This window comes from Drosophila grimshawi, unplaced genomic scaffold (genome assembly GCF_018153295.1).
Source record: "Drosophila grimshawi isolate 15287-2541.00 unplaced genomic scaffold, ASM1815329v1 contig_44, whole genome shotgun sequence".
Taxonomy (NCBI): Eukaryota; Metazoa; Arthropoda; class Insecta; order Diptera; family Drosophilidae; genus Drosophila; species Drosophila grimshawi.
This window is the reverse complement of record NW_025063240.1, coordinates 20,825,747-20,845,295: the sequence shown is the minus strand read 5'-3', so window position 1 is coordinate 20,845,295 and position 19,549 is coordinate 20,825,747. Positions and strand designations below refer to the sequence as shown.

The window sequence follows — 19,549 nt, the reverse complement described above, 5'->3', positions numbered from 1 at the left end:
GCATTCGCCATTGAGCTTTGCTCCACTGTGCAGCCGCGGCAGTTCGCTCTTAAGCAGCAATCTGCTGATGACGACACAAGTGTGGAAAGTAACGAGACATTGCCGACAGCTGCTTTGGGGAAAAAAACGAACGAGTGAGCCAAAGTATGATGCACATAATGCGAGTGTGTGTGTCTGTATGTCTGTATGTGTGAGTGTGTGTTTGAGTGTCTGTGTGTGTTTATTTGTGTGCGGCTGCCAACTTTCAAAGCGAGTTAATTTATAGCACGTTGGGGACGCTGTTGGCCAAACAATAACAGACACACATACATGCATAGAACTTGTAGTTATTTTCTTTTTTTTTTTTGCTCGTGTTCTCATGATTATGTTATGTTTGTACTTCTTTCTTCTTCCTCCACTTGAGGTCGTCTAAGCCGAGCTAAAAGCGTTGCCACCCCGTTGCCAAAGCTGAAGCTGTCGCTTATTATGTGTGTGTGTGTGTGTTATTGCATATATATCAGTTTAAGTGGACTGTTTATTGTTGTGTGAGGTTTTTGCTTTTTATTGGAGAAGCCGGGCAGGTGTATCTTTATATTATTGTTGTTGTTGTTGTTGTCGCTGCAATTATATCTATGTTTAAATACATTCATTCATTCATTCACATTTCATACATTTTATATTTGTATGCATTTGTTTGCAAAGTTTATTCACCTTTTGGCGCTCACGTGTCTTGTGAGGCTTGTACATGGGCATGTGTGTATGTGTGTGTGTGCTTAAAGTTTTTCTAGTTCTGCGCTGCTGCCACTAAACATTTACCGATTTGCATTTACTCTCGTGTTCTCCCTCTCTCTTTACTCCCCACCCCTCCTATTCCCCTCTCTCACCTGTCCACTCTTGTCCACTTTGTTTTCATGTAAATTTTCTCGCTTTGTATGCGAAAATTTGATAAAACGAAAACGTGACTTGCTTGTGGAAGCAGCTTGTGGAACTGCCACAGTTTCAATCCCCAATGCGAATGCTGCTGCTGCTGTGGCGCCTGTCGCATACACAAGCACACACACACACAGACATGTATATATATATATATATGTGTGTGTGTGTATCTGCGATCAAATCTCGCTTGTGATTTAGTGCTAGCAGCTTTCCTTTTGTCGCCGCCAGCCAGAAGAAGCCAAAGTCAGTCGTCAGTCGTCGTCGTCATCGTCTCGAGGCTATCAGTTTGATTCAACAAGGTCGTCGCCAAAATGAATTGAAATCAGGATATCTTTATTATTTCCTTTAATAAATAAAAAAAAAGGCAGCAGCAAAACACTCCAAACGGTGAGATACTGAAAACAGCAACAACAACAACAACAACCACTGTTAAGCCATTAAGGGTTAGACTCTGATTTCCGCTGGCAAAAAAAGTAGAAAAAAAGGAAAAAAGAAGAAAAGTAAAGCAGCCAACGGTAAAGCAACCCTTAGAAAAGAGGATGCAAAGCACTCGGCCCACTCTTAAATACAGTAGACACTCGTGATGGCGAAAGCAATTCAAAAGAATATGTGCAGAAGAGTTGAATGTATGAAATCTATTTATTTTTCATAAAATTTAGTAGAGTCACAGTGTTGGCAATATTTCCACAAAAGAACACAAAGTTATTTTCAGTTAGTTTTATATATTGTGGCTTGAAGGAAATGCCAAATTTTCTAACAATAAGCGTAAAATTGAATCGATCAAATAGTATACACTATGTGGAATATACACTGTACTATACGGAACTCTAATCTATAAATATTACATTTACTAGAGTAGTAGTATATTAGTAAATCGAATATCCGTAATATTATATAAAGAAATTGTGTGTGCATTATATTATTCTGAGCGCAGCTGTATATATCATTCGTAGATGCAGAATTGTAATCCAATAAATTCAACTGATTGAACAATTTGTTCTTCTTTCTTTGCAGTTAGGTCAAGATACGACATCACGACGACGCGACGCGCGAAAATGGCCAAAATGGAGGTCGACGATGTCGTCGACTTGAGTCTGAGTTCTGGCCGTGATCCGGCGCTAACCATAACGCCAGCGTCGACGCCAACGACGACGCCGACAATCAGCAATCGGGATCTGCGCGCTTTAACCGCAAACAACACGGGGCTGACTATAACGCCAGCGCCAGGACCAACAACAACAGCAAACACAGCTGCTGCCTCAGACTCTGCCAATGATGCCACCAACAATAACAACAACAACAATAGTAGTAGCAGCAGCAACAACAACAGTAACAGCAGCAACAACAACAATAACAACAATAGCACAAATAATCATAATAGTAATGACGTCACGTTAACGGATGCTGCTGTGGCAGGCAGTGGGAGTGGCAGTGCCAGTGGCAACAGTGGCAACATCACTGGCAGTGGCAGTGTCACACTCAATCAGGATGAGAATAAAGTACAACGTCGTGTGTTGCGACCACGAACCGAACCCAAATCCTATGCAGAGGCACCCGACATTGTTTTGCTGCCGGCACGAACAAATGGTCGGCAACAGAATGGCAACATTGATTCGGAAACGGATGATGAGGAGATGCCGCCGTATGTGCCCATCAAGGAGCTGACGCATGCCGAGCTCAAGGAGCGCGAGAAGAGTTTGCGCAAGCTGCGACAGGACTTGCGTAACGAGGAAACCAAACTGATGCTGCTCAAGAAACTGAAACAGTCGCAGCAGGTGATGAAAGAGAATCTGGTCGTGACGCCCACCAGTGTCTCGCCCAATAATCCGTTGGCGGCCATACCCAGCTCCCTAACAGCGAAGGGATCGTTGAGTGTGACGCCGACGTCAGCGTTGCCGTTGCCCGCCCACAGCAAGGGGGGGCGTGGCAGTTTGGGTGGCAGTGCGGCTGCCGTTAGCATAAGGTGAGCAACGCAATGCAACGCAACGATTAACGATAACTTTGTAATCGATTATGGATTATTGAATGCATCACTCACCTTTCACTCTCTCTCTCTCTCTTTTCGCTCTCTTCTTTCGTCTGCTTCGCACAGCGCCAGCAATAGTCGCAGCATTAGTTCGTCAGCAGCGACGGCAGCCGCTGTGGCTGCTTTGAGCTCGGTTTCGCATCGCGGCAGCAGCAACTCGTTGGTCAGCAACTCGTTGGGCAGCAACTCGCTGCTGCCGCCACCGAGATCGTCGCTGGCAGCAGGCGCCACACTCGCCTCGGGCACAACGATTACCCCAGCGACGAACAGTTCGCATCGGTCGAGTGTGCTGCCCCCACGCACAAATCTGCCGAATCTCACCATAACACCGTCGGTGACCATAACGCCGACGTCGGCGCCGCCATCCAGCCTGAAAGCACGCAATGTGAGTTATTGTAATGTCATCGTTGCCGTAAGCGCCGAGTTTTTCCCACTTCTCTCTCTATATGTATATGTATATATAATATATGTATTCATCATCATTAATGAAATCCACAATTGCACAATTTGCGCACACACACACAGGCAAACACAAAATACACACACACACACAGAGACAAAGCAAGACTTTAAAGGAATCTGGAATTTGTGTGTTGATTTGTTGTCAACATATTTGCCACGAGTAGCGTTCACAACATATGCGCAAGTAACTGTTACTTATCACGGATGCAGCCTTTGCTAATTTCTGTATTAAATTCAATTGTTCAATGCAAAACAGTTACCAGTGTCAGATGCAAACGCTCATGTGACACTCACTATTCAAAATTATGCACAAAACTCACGCTTACCAACACTAACACTACTTTTCAAAACAGTTGTATGCGCATTATCGAACTATTGAAATTGAGTTCAATCATACGCATCACACAACGTTTCACAACACTAAACACACACACACACCTGTCAAAAGCTGCCTCTGCTCCAAAATAGTCGAGCAGCCAATTTACAGTAATTTACAGTGAAATTTCGTTTTGGAAAAAATATAAATATATCGATATATATGTATATATAAATATTTATATATATATACATTCAATTTATTCATAGCATATTTGCAACACTAATTTCTGTTTTACATTCTTACGCTAAACAAAATTTCATTACTCAAAAAAAAAATTAAAAAATAAATCACAAACATCATATAAATATAAATATATAAATATATATATATAAAAAAAACATGCAGCCTAATATTTCGGATAATTCGAAGGTACCTGGGACCATTAGCAATTCCGTATCCATAACGCCGGCGCCGCCACTGCAACAAACGCACCAAAATCAGCTCAACGACATGAAGGTGAGTTCAAAAATGGTGACTGTTAGCTGACTGTTAAATGACTGTTAACTGATTGTTAAATCTAAAACATTTTGCAGAATGAACGCGGCGCGCCACGCGAAGATTCGCAAACGCCCGCCCAGCGTCAGGCGGCAGCCAAAATGGCGCTGCGCAAGCAGCTGGAAAAGACTTTGCTACAGGTGAGTAATAAATAAATGCAAAACAAAATCCACTTGTTATCATTATAATCATAAATGATTTTCTTTTGTCAGATACCGCCACCAAAGCCGCCACCGCCAGAGATGCATTTCATACCGAATCCGAGCAATACGGATTTTGTCTATCTGCTCGGACTGGAAACGGTTGTCGACTATCTAACTGTTAACAAGAAGGCGAATGCGGTTGCGGCACCCTTCCGCTGTGCCCAGTGCAAGATTGACTTTACGCCCGTCTGGAAGTGGGAGAAGCAGAGTAAGCACAACTCGCCCATCTATATATATATATATAAATATACCTGGATATACATCTGGACGGTAAAATAGCTGTGAAGACTTGACAAGCATTGTTTTTTTTTTCATTTTGTGATCCATATCAGTCCTAATGAACCAAGGCAATGCATTTGAAAATAACTTCTGAGACACTGTCTAATTGATATAGCCATGCAATTGTTAATTCAACTAAGTTCCACTTCATCTTAGAGTTTACTCTCTATGCTCTCTCCCATTTAATATTATTTAGTAACTTAGTTAAGCCTTTTGCTACAATGACTATATTTAAATCAAACAGAATCAAAGAGAAATTCAAGTTTTCTTCAGTTTATTCAACTGCTCGCATCTATTTCACTGTCTAAAAGTTATTGTCTTCACACCTATTTATATATATATATATATGTATATATATATAAATCTACAAACTTAATATAAATTAATGCATATTTAATTGGTTACATAGCGAACAAGGATGCGAAGGTCATTTGCGAGCAGTGCGTCACATCGAATGTGAAGAAGGCTTTGAAGGCGGAGCACACGAATCGACTGAAGCAGGCGTTCGTCAAGGCGCTGCAGCAGGAGCAGGAGATCGAGCAGCGTTTGGCCAGCCAGAGCAGTCCCTCGCCCGTCGTTATCGAGGCGCACAGTGCGAACAATGCTGCTGCTGTTGCCGCCGCCGCCAGCAGTGCTGCCAGCGTTGCTGCTTCGCATCAGCATCAGCAGGCGTTGCAGCGGGAACGGGAACGCGAGCAGCGCGAACAGTTGCAGGCATCGCATGCATCAGCTGCTGCCGCTTTGGTCAATTTGCCGCCCTCAGTTACGGTTATACCCACCAAATGCCACACACCGACGCCAGCGCCACGGCCAACGCCGCCGCCATCGCAGTCCTCGTCGTCGTCGTCAGCAGCGCAGCAGCAACAGCAGCAACAGCAGCAGCAGAGTCAACAGCCAACACCACCGCCAGCAGCGAGCCAACAGCGTTCGTCGCGTGCCGCTGCAACAGCGGCAGCGGCTGCGATTGCCGCCCAACAGGCGGGCATACTCAGCCCGGGCCCGGGACCAGTTGCAGCGCATCATCACGAATCGACAACGGCAACGGCGCGCTCTTCACGCGCCGAACGCGATCACCACCACCATCAGCAACAGCAGCAGCAGCAACAACAGCAGCAGCAGCAACAACAACAGCAGCAGCAGCAGCAACGGGACCAACAGCGCGAGCAGCAACAACAACAGCAGCAACAGCAGCAGCAGCAGCAGGCTCAAAGTTATGACAAGTATTCGGCGGCAACGCTGGCAGCGGCAGCGCATCTCAGCGCTTTGGGCGGCATGGGTGGTTTGAATTTAAATAATATCGCCAGTCTGGGTAATCTCAATCAGCTGGGCAATCTGGCGGGTCTCGGTGCGTTGGGTAATTTTGGTGGCGCCACAACGCCAGCAAATAATCCAGCTGCGGCGCTGGGCAATGCGTCGCCAGCAGCCGCGATGCAGGCCTTCCAGCAGCAGCTGTTCAGGGGTAAGCAACAGTGTTGGGTAGCACTCTGTGGCCTTACATGCTAATGCGAACTTTATGCTTTTGCAGCACTTGGTCAGGGTCTGGGCGGCAATCCGCAGCACATGATGCAATTTGCGCCGTTGCTCTACACCTACCAAATGGCCATGGCGCAGGCGGCCCAAGTAGCAGGTGAGCCACGACGAATACAGGGTATTCTCTAGTCTCTAGTAAATTATATCTCCATTTTCATTGTTTAGCATTTAACAATAACAACAAGAAGAGCAGCTCCGCATCGAGTTCGTCGAAGAACTCGAGCAATGCGACCAGCTTGGCGGACATTCAGCGGGCGGCGGAACTGCAGCGACAATATCTGCTCGAAATGATACCGCCACAGCAGCCAAGCGGACCCAGCGGCAGTCGCCAGAACAACTGGAAGGCCTAAGAAGCATTACAAAATAAAACAACAACAGCAGCAGCAGCAGCTGCAACAACAACTAACTAACTTTATAATTTTCTTGATTAGGTAATTTTATAATTTACGCAAGCAAACAAACATAATGTACACGTAAAATGATTATTCTATTTGTAAACAATAATTATTACATAATTAATTATACATAATTATACAGACCCACACCCACACACAAAGAAAATAGCAACAACAAATGCATCGTAAACGTAAAATTGTTGTCAGTAGTTTCTTTTGTTAATACTTGTCGTGTTTCTCATTTCAAACCAACAATTAATTACAATTAGCAATACAAATTCGCAAAAAAAAAGAAAAACAAAAAAAAAAAAAAAAACAAATATGAATCCCCATAAAGAATTGCAAATTTTTAAGCTCCTATAGTAATTGAATATAATACATGAATACATGAATATATAATATGAATAATAATGATTGTAGTCATTAAGGAGGAGACTAAGGAGACCCATTTTTAAGGGCCAGCCAATTCATTCTCCAACCCGAACCAACCCAACCCAATAACCAACCCCCTGCCTCCCCTGAAACTCAGTTCTTTGGGGATGTACAAGCATAGTTTACACACAGACACACACTTAAACACACACACACAAATACATATATACAAATATTTTGTAATCAATTTTAAACATACGAATAGTTTTAGTTGTATACAAATTTTTAGGGCTCTAATAAATTGCAGCAACACTTGCACAATACTTTTAATTTTGCCAAGCTATTAATCCATTTTAATATTTAATCAATTTAACACACACACACACACACATACACAAATATATATATATATATATATATATATATATATAGTCTTCATTGATCCATTAGACTCAATTTACAGCTCCCAATTGGGCGAGACGATAGTACTGTTATTTAGTTGATCTTTACTCGTTAATAAACCAAATACAGAATCACTCCCCCCATTTATGCATATTATTGTCATGCATCGAATATTGAAAACTCAAACTCAGCTTAACTTATAATATTGTACATAAACAAATACATATATATATATGTATATCTATATATATACAAATACTATACACACCCATACACACATACCACGTACACACAAATACAAATGCATAAAGCAAGAAAAAAAGGTTAGCCGAAGCGCATCGTGCATCCTTTATCCACTCCGTTGCCTTGCCAGCAAGTTGAAGAGTGTCGAAGGAGGAGAAGAAGAAGCAGCAGCAGCACGTAATAATGACTGAAAAATTAGCATATTTTGTAGTATCTCAAGCAAAAAAAAAAAAAAGAAAAGAAAAAAAAGCAAATGCAGCAGCTTGCATGAAATACGTACTTATAATTGATATAATTCGAAAATTAGTCACTTTTTCGGCAGATAGGCTTAATATACTTGTATGGAACGGGAATAGAAGATGACAAAGAAAGAGAAAAAGAGGAGGAGTAGAACGAGTAGAACGTTACATTCAGGCGAATCATTCGGAACACAAACCAAATTAATTTTGGGCATATGCGAAATCAAATTGTGATCAAAATCTATTAAAATAAAAATAAAATAAAAACGTAAACAAGAAAAGTGAAATTCATAATAATTTTTAGCAAACTAAGTTTAAAATGCATTGTAATTCGAATTCAAATTCAAATAATAAGCCGATAACGATATACAAAAAACAACCAACATAAAAAAACAAACAACAGCGAGCAGCCGTCAAAGCAGCGTTAGTTTCAGTGTGTATGTGTTTGAAATTCTATGCTAAATATATATATTAAAAAACAAAAACAAAATTAAAACAGTATAAGAATATGCATATAAAGCGTTTTTAAACCAAATACATGTGCGTGTTTTTCATTTTAAACTTGATAACAGCGAGCGCGCGCAGACTGCTGCGATAGACGTGTTATCGACAGCACCGCCACAATGCAACGATACAATGCACACAGCTGTGACACACGCACACGCGCCCATCTCTAATCTAGAGCCAAACTAGAGTCCATCTACGGGTTAATTTAGCCAAAACAACAAGCTAGCTTTCGGCCACAAACATGCTGAGCTTTCTGTTCATTGTCAATCGTGCATTCAGCGCCGGCAGCAGCATCGGCAACGGCAGCAGCAGCAGAACAATAATGCAAGCCACTGGTCCACGACCACTTGTGCTGTGTGGCCCCTCGGGCTCCGGCAAAAGCACGTTGCTAAAACGTCTATTTGCTGAATTTCCGGAAATGTTTGGATTCAGCGTCTCGCACACCACGCGCCGTCCGCGTGATGGCGAAGAGCATGGCATCCACTATTATTTTGTGAGCAGACCGGACATGGAGCTGGCCATTGCCAATGATGAGTTCATCGAGACGGCCGAGTTTTCGGGCAATATGTACGGCACCAGCAAGGAGGCAGTGCGCGATATTCAGAGCAAGGGACGTGTCTGCATTCTGGACATTGAGCAGAAGGGCGTCGAACAGATACGGCGAACCGATCTCAATCCCATATTGATATACAACAATCCACCCAGCATCGAGGAGCTCGAACAGCGTCTACGCAAGCGAGGCACCGAAACGGAGGAATCGCTCCGTAAGCGTCTCAATGCTGCCAAAATGGAAATTGATTATGGTCTGATGCCGGGCAATTTTCACAAGATCGTTCACAATGAGGACATCGATGTGGCCTACGAGGAGTTCCGCAACTTTGTCGTCGACGAGCTGAAAAAGCAGCAGGCACTCGGCATCTATTTTAATTAATGTGCAATCCCACAATTATGAACTTAATGGCATTTCGACTTATATGCATTATCTACATTGATATATATGTATATATATATATATATATTTATATATGTAATAATATGTATGTATCTCATATTTATTGTATGCGTCTCTATCAAGTTGTTGTAATTTTAAGCAGAAAGTTTGTGTCCCTGGTGCGTTTAGCAATTAAAGACAAACAGTAACAGTAACGTCTTTTGCAATTTACTTAAATGTTTGTTTATTAATCAAAAGCTAAGGTCAAAATGTTATCAATTATCATTAGCGGTATTCCTTGACATCAGTGCACGCAATTGTGAAATGTATAATTGAGTGGGGGTTTTCCGTTCCCCCACGCTCTCTCTCTCTGTGTCTCCGCCTGCCAGCGTCCTTAACTGAATACGACACGCACGCCCAGCCGCCAGTCCTGCTCGGAACCTTGGTTTTGTGTGTGTGTGTGTGGGATTATTAAGTTTGATACGGATTGGTCTTATATTCATGACGCAGATGGACGCGCGCCTGGTAGCTTGTGTTACCCGTTTGCATTCCACTGGTGCGATGCACAACTCTAGCGGATCCATCGATTTTCGTCCGACTATCGGCGCTACTCCACAGTCCAGCTATGGCCTCCAGTGCCAGCTCCGTTTCATCGTCCTTGTCATCGTGTTCCGCTGATACAGTCAAATCAATCTGTCGCCGTTGCCTTGTCCCAATGGGCATAGCAGCAACAACGCTCAAGATTAGCACAAACAGCAATATGATGTTTACCGATCGCATTATGAATATATACTGCTGAAATTACTGAGATTGATGATGCTGACGAGGCTGCTTATCAAGCGATGCGAGCCTCGGCAAATAACAAATGGACATGGGCATGTGCAGATTTTCAGTGCGAGGGGGGCTCCGGGAAGTTGTCGAAAGACTCCTGGAAAATGAATTTTATTTTTACAGTCATTTTATTTATCATATTATATTATATATATCATTTAAATTTATAATTTTTTAAATTGTATTTTTTAACTTAAAATTAAATTGAATTTCAAAATACTCGCTTATATATGCTATAATTTTAAACTTACACATACATACATATATTATAGCTAGTTGTAATGATAGTAATGATGATAATAAGAAAAATAAACTAACATTTTTTGTCCCTATTATTGATTCAATATTTCAAAGCATACTTTTAGGGTGAACAAGAAAATCAATAATGCGACATAGATTAGAAAAAATCCAAAATATGAAAGCATACTTTTGGGGTGTTGATATCCTTGCAGATTTTCAAAGGACACGATGCGTTACAAACAATAATATAAGAACACTTTCTATCGTTCTACATTCAAAGATTATGGGGTGATCTCAGAGCCCGAAAACTAGTAAATGTATTTGTAAAAATACATTTTTGACAATCGGCCTCAGAATTTATTTGCTGTCAACAAATAGGATGATACAATAACAACACTAGATAAATTACACCTTTGGCTCAAGGATTTGCGCTGGTGGCCAATCCCATTGCTTCGCTGGCGCTGCCTGTACCAATTTCTCCCACGGCTTCCAGCCGAGCATTTTGCGTGCCAGTGTCAATTCATTTTCCGCCTGCACAATTAGCTCCTCTACTTGACCACAACCGATAGACTTCTCTAGCACACCAATATCCTTATTCTGCAAGAGATGCATAAATTTATACTCTTGATCAACAGTTAACCTTGTTGAAAGACTTACTTTTGCCACAGCATCAGCGCGTTGCTTTACAAGCAGCTCGGTGTTTTTACGATAGCTGGACTCTTGCGGCATTTTGGAAACGGCACTTAATATTTTGCCATATAGCGCAGACAATGTGTGATGTGGATTGGTGGCGACCGCCAAGCCGGTCAAACCCGTGGACTATAAGACAAAACAAAAAAAACATCAAAATAGTGCTAAAAAAATCTATCGCTAAAGCTGCCGATGACATAACAATAACAATTGCTTGAAACACACTTAAACACAATGGCCGCATTCACTCCAGTTGCTTCAACCTAAAAAACACTTACCGCTTTTAATATCTTTGCCATAATGCTTATAGATTTTTTGTTCTATATTTATAATCTATAATTCAGCTAAAAGCAACGACAAATGATTGCCCAAAAATAATATCCAGTGCTGCTACAGAAGTTTGCTCAGCCAGACAGGGCTGTTATGCTGTCAGCGGAAAGGTTTCGATCACAGTGCTGTTGCCTCGACTTATCGATAAGTTACGATAGTATGGTATGTTCTTCGCGCCCATACCAAAAATTCAAACGCAAGTTGATGGCTTTTAATTTATTTATCACAACAGCATTACAAAATAAAAATGAGAAAAGTGAATTTGGTGAAATTGTGAATATGTACCTAAAAGTATAGTTTATAGAGATTCAAAGGTGAAACTACTAACAAAATGTACACTATGTTGTGGTGACGGATGAGCGATCGGCAACGCCAAACGCTGATATTAAAACATTGACAACCGTTACAATGAAAATGCCAATGACTGTGTAATTATTAATTTTGTTCGCACGACAAATCTCCTGTTCGTTCTTGATATTGAACCGACCGTTCCATATAAGTCCAATGCCGACAGCAATCTGTAAGTGAGTCACATATTTACATATATATAATTATATATATCTCTGCACTGTTCACAAATTTGGCAGCAAGCAAATGATTTACATACCTGGAATAAAATGCTTAGCGAAATGAAAATGAGGCTGGGATAATAATACGGATGCCCACTGCCTGTTTCTAACACATAGCGCAACTGATTAGCATTCGCCGATAGCAGGGCCAGATCCATCATGCCCTGCGCCAGCGTCTTCTTATGCTGATATGCATTTACATCCGGTATGGGCGTCTCCACGCCATTGATATTGACGAATTCGGGACCATTATAGCCGGGAAACGCATAGCTAGGACGTCGTCCACCATTCGGACGGGGTACATCCATCCCAACATTACCACCTCCATTACCTAAAAGACCATCATCCACGCCAGCATTGGAGCCTTTTGCATAAGGTCGTTCATCGTTATCATCATCATCGATTTCGGGAACTGCCGAAAAGTAATTTGGTTTTAGATACAAATGATGATTACAGATTGAAAAGTTGCTTACACAATTGTTTGTTGATGTGATGAATGGTTGAAAATATTTATTGCGCATACGAAATTTTAAGAAGACATTTAAGCAAAGCAGAGCCATTTAATGAAATTAACACGTTTAAAGTTTTCCACAATAAAATTATTACGTTTACTAACCTGCTCGTGGTGTGCGCAACTTACGACCATCGATCTCGCCCAAGGCCTCGTTGTGATTACCCTAAAATGGCAAAAAAAATAAATGAACTGAATTAAATCTAGTGTATATGAATACATATACGGAATAAATACTATATGTATGATGTTGTTCTGTTTGTTTAATTGCTAATCAGCAAACAAACATGAAGGAAGCTGTGCTGCATAGTAAATAAGTTTTCATATCACTAGCTTTGTAGGAGAAATGAAAACACAATTATTATGCGCTGCAGCTTCCTTCATCTCTGGTGATTAACTCATTTAAATTTATAATTATATGTATCTCTATATATATATATATATATATGTGTGTGCAGTCTAAACGGGAAAAAATCACGCATAAAACTGGAACATTCAACAAGACATAGTTGATTTTCAGACTGTGACTAACGTGGGGTTTTTCACCTGTTAAGTGATTACTTTTCAAAAGTTGGCAGGCTCTGAAAACAATGTGTGCATTGGTAATTATCATCTAGCATTATCTACTTAATATATACACAATTATACATATTCACAACACTACTAGCAGTGTGTACATTAAAATCTGATTGATATTTCAGTATACTACAGACTTTAGTCTAGTCGTAGTATAAACAATGTTTAATACGTTTCCACGTTAGCGTGCGAGTTTCCTATTTTTTTGTTTTTGTTTTGTTTGAAATGTTAATGTAATCAATTGTTTTCACGGATAAACTTACTTGATTATTCGCTGGTGTTTTATTACTGGGAAGCTTATCCATCTCGACTGCAATATGCTGTAGGTTGCTCATCTTTGCAATTAATTAAGGTCTTTAATTGAGAAGAATGTTATAATGCGAAATAAAAGCAGAAAAAATGATCTTCTTTGTTTGCTTTTCTTTATCCGTTATGCTATTGTGTATCTGTGAGCAACGCACTTGAAAATATCTTTGAAGACCGAAAATTCGTGCGCGTTTTATGACCGCTTCGAACGCTATTGGGCAAACAACTGAAAAATGTACGGACTCCGAACCAGACCCATAACCCGATCTCAAGCCAAAATGAAATTGGAATTTTTTTTACGCTCACAATTCGAATAACCCCCTCATTTCTACTCTCTTGCTCTTGCTCGCATGCACTTGTTAAATGTCCCATTCACTGACGTTAAATAAAACCCCACTGCTATAAATAAAGCTCTCTCACGCTCGCTCTCTCTAACACTCTCTCGACAGTGCTGTTGGTACACTCCCCATGCATGCAGCGATAGATATTCTTAAATTTAAATATATATAAAAATGTATGTTTTGCTTGCGTGTTGCGCCGTTACACTGCACTGTGGAAATTCAAAATTCCTGCGAATCGGATAAAGATGGGACCAATGTCCACCATGTCAACAAAGCACAATAATTGTTGACTGAGTCACCAAATGAGGGGCGGGACGTAATTGCCGTGTGTCTGATGCTAAAAAAAACCCGGTTTAACAGCACGAAATCAAAGAAAGCCCAATAACAATCTTCTGGGGAGTTTGTTTTTTTCTGTATTCTTTTTATACAAGAAACCGGTCTAGAAATTTCAAATGAATGTATGTGTATACGAGATGTGTCGAGAGTCGCGAATGGGTTGCGCATATATTATGATATTGTTGTGCATTCATTTCGTATTTCAGCTAAACACAAGTGTAATAAGATTTAATGGCCTGTTAATTGAATGTTTTAGTAAATGTGATCCACGGATAACGGATATTGAGATCGTCACTGATCGATAACTGGACTACTTACCGCCCACTATCGATTGTTGGAAAATTACATCTCTGGGGATATTCGATACACATATAAATGATTCAGATCACCATCGCTAGCATCACCATATATTATCTTTAGCAGTAGAAAGAGGTAGTTCCCACAAATCAAGTCGTTGCACAGCTTATTATCTGAGCACTTAGACTTTTGCTTATCGGTAGTAATAAAAAGTAAAGATATTCCACCAATCAAATTATTAGCTAACTACAGCGAAGTGCAGAGGGCAGACAATAATTAAACAATACGAAAATGGCGAATGCTCAAAATAACGGAAGAACGGGACAAAGTAATGAACGCAGCATCCGTGAGGCGCAGCAGTTATTTGCCGAGACCCTTTGCTTTGACAATAAAATCACATGGGATCTGTAAGTATTGCGCAGCAGTTATAAGTGTATGCACATGCATATATATATATATATATATATATATATATATATATATATATATATATACTTGACTTGTCTATATAGCACACCAGAAAACCAACCTGATACTTTGAAGCTCAAAATAGATAATATTACTAAAGATCCGGAAGTGCGCGAAGCTATGTTTAATAGCGTTTGGGAGCAGCGTAAGTTTATTCCAGTTAGTATATATATATATAGATGTATATCAATTTAATCGTGCAGGTAAATACACCAATAGACAATCGTTGACATCACTCATTTTTGTAATGGTTGCCATCGATAAAACAGAAGAAGAACTGGATATGGCTGCGGAATCCAGATCCAATTGGTCATGCCATCCCGTATACCGTACCCGCCGTTGCACTTGTAAGATAACATGTCAATTTGATCTATTTAGTTGATTAATTTGGATTGCGTTTCTTGTGCTGGCACAGCTGATAATTTAGATAGTAACAGTAGCTCCAATTGCTGCATGATCTTTGTGGACGAAAATGGGCGCGTCTATCAGAACTGGGACGCATACTTGGCCAACAATCAGTTACCCGCTGGCATAATGGTTGCACCAGCACGTGGCATTTACACTCTGATCGACGGCATCGTGCTGCTGGAGAACCGCTTGACGCCAGCGGCGTCGCCCCGGCGTAAAGCACTTCAAAAGCTGGATGGTGTAATAGGAGTTGGAGGAGCTTTGGCATGCACTCTGCTAGCGCTGCCTGTTGCCGCACCCATTATAGCTGCGGCTGGTGTTGTGAGTGTCAGCTGTGTAAGCTATGCGACAGCACGTTCCAGTGTCAATCTGGTCAATCGCAGCATCCATGAGCAGTCCATCAGTGTGACGAATCGTTCGGCACGCAAAGACTGGTTTGCCGTCGTCGGAGGCACTGTTGCACTTGGCGTAACTGTTGCTAATCGCGTATTGGCACGGGTCGCAAAATCAGAATGTGAAGTTAACACGGTAAGTGGTAGGAAGCATTGTGCACATTGTTTGACCTGGCTCTTGACTCTACACTTGTTAATCCCTAGTTCAATGAACACGCTGTTAATGGCTTCAACATTTCATGCATTATTATATCAGGGGCTGGTCTCGCTAACGTCGCCTTCGATTTGTATCTGGTGAGCCTTTGTCCTTAATCAGTGCAAAAGTGTATCAAATTAATTGTATATGTACGTTTTTGCAGAAAAAGCGAGATGATGCTGCTATATCTGCCATGGATGTCCTACAGTTATCCGCTTCGCTGGTGGTATTCACACACAGCGTGTACAATTTTAAGCTTGCGTCAACCATTATCAGAGAAAGCCGCAATCAAGACTCTTTTCACGTGCCTCTTCAAAATCGTCAACGGTATTAGAAATGACTACCTTATATATAGAATAAATAATAAATTATTATTTTTCTGTATTTAAATTGTAACTTTAAATGTTTTCTTTTCAGGAGCACGTATGAACAACTGTCCACGGTGACAACAGGCAATGGGGGCGCGAACAGAGGCGAAGCGGACATTATTCGCAACGTGAATGGCTCTCCACAAGAGTTGACCGATCCCACCATATGGGAAAATTACGGGCGACTTGCGATTAATGGATTAAAGGTCGCGCTCACCTATTACGGGCCTCTTGTTAAGGATCGTATCATTGATAGCGATAACATTGACAATGTGCTATCCTATTTGCATCAGAAAATCCCAGTCGATTTGCAGAAATTTGTACTGAAATTGGCAAACAGGTTCGTGAAGTTCTATGTGAAGCAAATAGAAACTATGGTACAGTTCTATATATCCACCGAATCGGTGATATATACAATTATTTCACAGTTATTGAATAAATATGCGGGTTGCGCTCTACAGCAGTTGGAAGAGCAGAGTTCGGAAATATTGAACAATATTAAGAAATATTATTGGTCACAAAATCCAACTTGTTTCACATCAAAGATCATAAAGTGTGAAGTCTGCGGTGGTCAGTATAACTATTGCGATTTATAGATCGGGCACAAAGGAATAATGAACACAAAATAATGTTTAAATAAATAATTAAATAATCATTTCTGTATAATCTATTTTTGTATAAAATAAAAACTTATATCAATACACGAACGCCAATCTAAACACACACAAACACATAAGTAAATAAAAAAATAGTCTGACGATAACGCTCGAACAGTATAACACAGATATATATATATTCCTTATATATATATATATATAATTACTTGAGCTAAAGGAACGATTAACCGAAATGAGGCGCCTAAATTTGATCGTTTTCGGTATCTTATATAGCAATTCGTTCATATTTGCTTTAGTTTTATTATTTCACGAAACACAGACAAAGATCCAAAATATATGGTATATGTATACATATATATATATATATATGTATATGTATATATAATATGTTATTCCTGTGTGTGAGTTTTTTTTCAACTTGGATTGAAGTTGTGTTTTTGTTGGCGTCCCGGTTTTCCCGTCGTATGCCAGACGAAATTTGATGTATCTGAAAGTTTGGGTGTGTGTGCGTGTGTGTGTCTGTGTATGTGTGGTGTGCATGTTGTGTGTGCGTTGGCGCTTCTTTTCGATTAGCTGAACTTAGACACGCGATAGCTGCTGGAGGAGATTGCACGGCCAGAATGCCTCGATGCGCTCCTTGAGCAACTGGATCGGATACAATATCCAGGTAAGTACTGTCTGTGCCAGCAAGCCCATTGGCTCCGGATACTGATGCGTGAGCAGTGCGAGCAGTGCGGTGAATGAGCACAGTCCGGCTGTGAAGAGTATAAAGAATGGTAGCTCCTTTTTTGGATAGACGGAGACCTCATGGAAGGCCGGCAGCAGTTCGCGATCGGCGCACTCTGTGCACGTCGGATATGGATAGAAGAGATGTCCCCGCTCGAGCGGATACGGCAGCATACGGAATGTGCCCTCCCAGGTGCAATGAAGCAAATTTAATGCCCCCTCAACCTGTTTCCAGTGCTTCAAATGGAAGAATGCATAGGCCAGTGCCTCGGAATCGCCACGCTTGAGTATATGCTCCGGCGGCAGAATGAGCGGTTTTGTCTCCAGCAAATATTTGGGTACATGCGGATTAAATTCAACAGCCCGATGTATGGCCTCCACCGCACTCATCTCGGCCGGACTCAAGCCACGCTTTGATGCAATGTCCGGCGAGAATTTATCGGCAACGGCGCGCGCCTTCAACAGTGCCGCCGTATAGCAAATTGTTGCGGATTTGGGCAGCGAGATGTCATCGTATTTGGCCAATATGGCATGGCAATCGGCATACGCCTGCATCTCAAGCAGCGTCTCGATTAGATTCTCATGGATGTTTAGCACGCTCATTATTGATGGTATCTCCTTGGTGAGATCACGAAACATTTTCGCTGCCTCCTTGAGCTTGCCCAGCTTGCGGGCACACATGGCCAGTCGACGCTTGATGTAGATCAACACATTCGTGTCCCGCCGATGGACACCGTCGGCAATTGCGCCCTGATGTTGCGTTGCCTGCGATTTACGATAATTGATTTCGGCCACTTTCAGTGCGGTCTTCAGTATTTTCTCAGCCTCCAGTATGGTCATGGCCTCCTCCTCGGCAAGCAGTATATAAGCTGGTGCGCATTCGGCATTGATCTCTAGCGCGTTATGTGCTGATTTGATGCGTTGCATTGGATTTCGTTCACGCCATGCCGTCTGCATAATTTCATATTCCTCTTTGCGTGCGTCGCCCTCGCATGTGAAGAACGTCTGATGATCCTGTGCGCTGAGGTTCATGTCATAATACGTCAAGGGCTCTTTGCTGGTGGCCCAAAAGAAGCGCTGATATTCGGCACCGCGGAACAGATTTAATGGATTGCGCCACACTTTACATTCGGGTGTGCCACTGGTGGTTGAATTTGAGTTGGCGCCCCCACCACCACCACCACTGCCGCCGCCGTTGCCACCGCCACCATGACCGTTATTGCTGCAGCTACTTGAACCGCTGCTGGTGCTGCTGCCGCTGCCATTATCGGATTGTGCATCGTTGCCATTGATCCACGGACTTATGTGATTGATCGAAACTTGCTCTGCAACAAAATAAAAAACAACAACAACATTTATATATGCAAAATACAGTTTGACATTTAGAAATCAAAATTCACAAAAAAAAAAACTCACCGATAAATGAGGTGCCATATTTGCGAAAATACCACCATTCGAAAATGAGTATTAGTCCGGATATTAGACTCGAGGTGCCTGTGAGCGCAACGTAAAACTTTGGCGTCAATGTGCTCAGAAACATTGACGAGTCCCACATCCTAAAATTGTGTATTTTGCTGCTGTTGTTGTTGGGCTTTTAGTTGTTGGTGTTGCTGATGTTGTTGTTGCTATTGTCGCCGCTACGGCAGAGCGGTTTTGCGCGTTTGTCGCTAATGTTACAACTTGCGCTTGCGTTGCCCTTTATTTGATGATTTGATTTTTCGCAATAAATTTTATAGAACTTGCCTATAAAATAAACAAATTGCTTTCTTATCAGCGTTTATCCTGCTGCAGATGAGACTTTTTTTCTATAAAGTATTCATCGGAGTGGTGTAGGGGGTAGAGATGTGCGCTGCCAATCTATCGATGTCACTATCGATACGCCAAACATGGCAACATATCGATAAAAATGATACATATTTATTGCTAGAGTTGTCACCTGTTTGATTGACCGTACTCACGATAGTCAATGCCC

The 19,549-nt window shown here is 41.5% G+C and overlaps 7 protein-coding genes across 12 annotated transcripts; 3 read left to right on the top strand and 4 right to left on the bottom strand.

The window, feature by feature from the left end:
* Positions 1–1,926: 1,926 nt before the first annotated feature.
* Positions 1,927–6,991, top strand: LOC6557206 (transcriptional repressor p66-alpha). Of its 2 annotated transcripts, none has more exons than XM_032741512.2 (8): positions 1,927–2,875; positions 3,005–3,323; positions 4,149–4,235; positions 4,313–4,414; positions 4,487–4,685; positions 5,166–6,215; positions 6,282–6,383; positions 6,452–6,991. In XM_032741512.2, the coding sequence occupies exons 1-8, from the start codon at positions 1,968–1,970 to the stop codon at positions 6,634–6,636; spliced, it is 2,952 nt and encodes a 983-aa protein (XP_032597403.1). In that variant the 5' UTR covers positions 1,927–1,967; the 3' UTR covers positions 6,637–6,991. The 2 variants fall into 2 exon arrangements, with proteins under 2 accessions (XP_032597403.1, XP_032597361.1); XM_032741470.1 differs by having other exon boundaries at positions 4,125–4,235; positions 6,452–6,691.
* A 1,601-nt stretch (positions 6,992–8,592) lies between these two features.
* LOC6558797 (guanylate kinase) lies at positions 8,593–9,429 on the top strand. The gene has a single exon (XM_001983419.3). It carries the CDS (start codon positions 8,686–8,688, stop codon positions 9,373–9,375), a length of 690 nt encoding a protein of 229 aa, XP_001983455.1. The 5' UTR covers positions 8,593–8,685; the 3' UTR covers positions 9,376–9,429.
* Positions 9,430–9,594: 165 nt separating this feature from the next.
* On the bottom strand, positions 9,595–10,176 carry LOC6557220. 2 transcript variants are annotated; one of them, XM_032736763.2, is made up of 2 exons: positions 9,915–10,170; positions 9,595–9,816 (listed from the first exon to the last, which is right to left on the bottom strand). In XM_032736763.2, the coding sequence occupies exons 1-2, from the start codon at positions 10,153–10,155 to the stop codon at positions 9,770–9,772; spliced, it is 288 nt and encodes a 95-aa protein (XP_032592654.1). In that variant the 5' UTR covers positions 10,156–10,170; the 3' UTR covers positions 9,595–9,769. The 2 variants fall into 2 exon arrangements, with proteins under 2 accessions (XP_032592654.1, XP_001983456.1); XM_001983420.3 differs by having other exon boundaries at positions 9,595–10,176.
* Positions 10,177–10,776: 600 nt separating this feature from the next.
* Positions 10,777–11,585, bottom strand: LOC6557103 (NADH dehydrogenase [ubiquinone] 1 alpha subcomplex subunit 5). The gene is made up of 3 exons (XM_001983421.3): positions 11,415–11,585; positions 11,104–11,265; positions 10,777–11,043 (listed from the first exon to the last, which is right to left on the bottom strand). Exons 1-3 carry the CDS (start codon positions 11,433–11,435, stop codon positions 10,852–10,854), a joined length of 375 nt encoding a protein of 124 aa, XP_001983457.1. The 5' UTR covers positions 11,436–11,585; the 3' UTR covers positions 10,777–10,851.
* An 81-nt stretch (positions 11,586–11,666) lies between these two features.
* Positions 11,667–13,653, bottom strand: LOC6558680 (ninjurin-A). 2 transcript variants are annotated; one of them, XM_032736775.2, is made up of 4 exons: positions 13,386–13,653; positions 12,652–12,712; positions 12,074–12,399; positions 11,667–11,984 (listed from the first exon to the last, which is right to left on the bottom strand). In XM_032736775.2, exons 1-4 carry the CDS (start codon positions 13,455–13,457, stop codon positions 11,805–11,807), a joined length of 639 nt encoding a protein of 212 aa, XP_032592666.1. In that variant the 5' UTR covers positions 13,458–13,653; the 3' UTR covers positions 11,667–11,804. The 2 variants fall into 2 exon arrangements, with proteins under 2 accessions (XP_032592666.1, XP_001983458.1); XM_001983422.3 differs by having other exon boundaries at positions 12,074–12,447; positions 13,386–13,651.
* Positions 13,654–14,517: 864 nt separating this feature from the next.
* LOC6558864 lies at positions 14,518–16,963 on the top strand. 3 transcript variants are annotated; one of them, XM_032734816.2, is made up of 8 exons: positions 14,535–14,809; positions 14,915–15,015; positions 15,074–15,217; positions 15,286–15,806; positions 15,875–15,964; positions 16,030–16,193; positions 16,284–16,574; positions 16,663–16,963. In XM_032734816.2, exons 1-8 carry the CDS (start codon positions 14,694–14,696, stop codon positions 16,667–16,669), a joined length of 1,434 nt encoding a protein of 477 aa, XP_032590707.1. In that variant the 5' UTR covers positions 14,535–14,693; the 3' UTR covers positions 16,670–16,963. The 3 variants fall into 3 exon arrangements, with proteins under 3 accessions (XP_032590702.1, XP_001983459.1, XP_032590707.1); XM_032734811.2 differs by having other exon boundaries at positions 14,518–14,809; positions 15,298–15,806; positions 16,284–16,963; XM_001983423.3 differs by having other exon boundaries at positions 14,532–14,809; positions 16,284–16,963.
* Positions 16,964–17,244: 281 nt separating this feature from the next.
* On the bottom strand, positions 17,245–19,353 carry LOC6558868 (protein ST7 homolog). Its single transcript, XM_001983424.3, has 2 exons — positions 18,994–19,353; positions 17,245–18,902 (listed from the first exon to the last, which is right to left on the bottom strand). Exons 1-2 carry the CDS (start codon positions 19,130–19,132, stop codon positions 17,431–17,433), a joined length of 1,611 nt encoding a protein of 536 aa, XP_001983460.1. The 5' UTR covers positions 19,133–19,353; the 3' UTR covers positions 17,245–17,430.
* Positions 19,354–19,549: the final 196 nt, after the last annotated feature.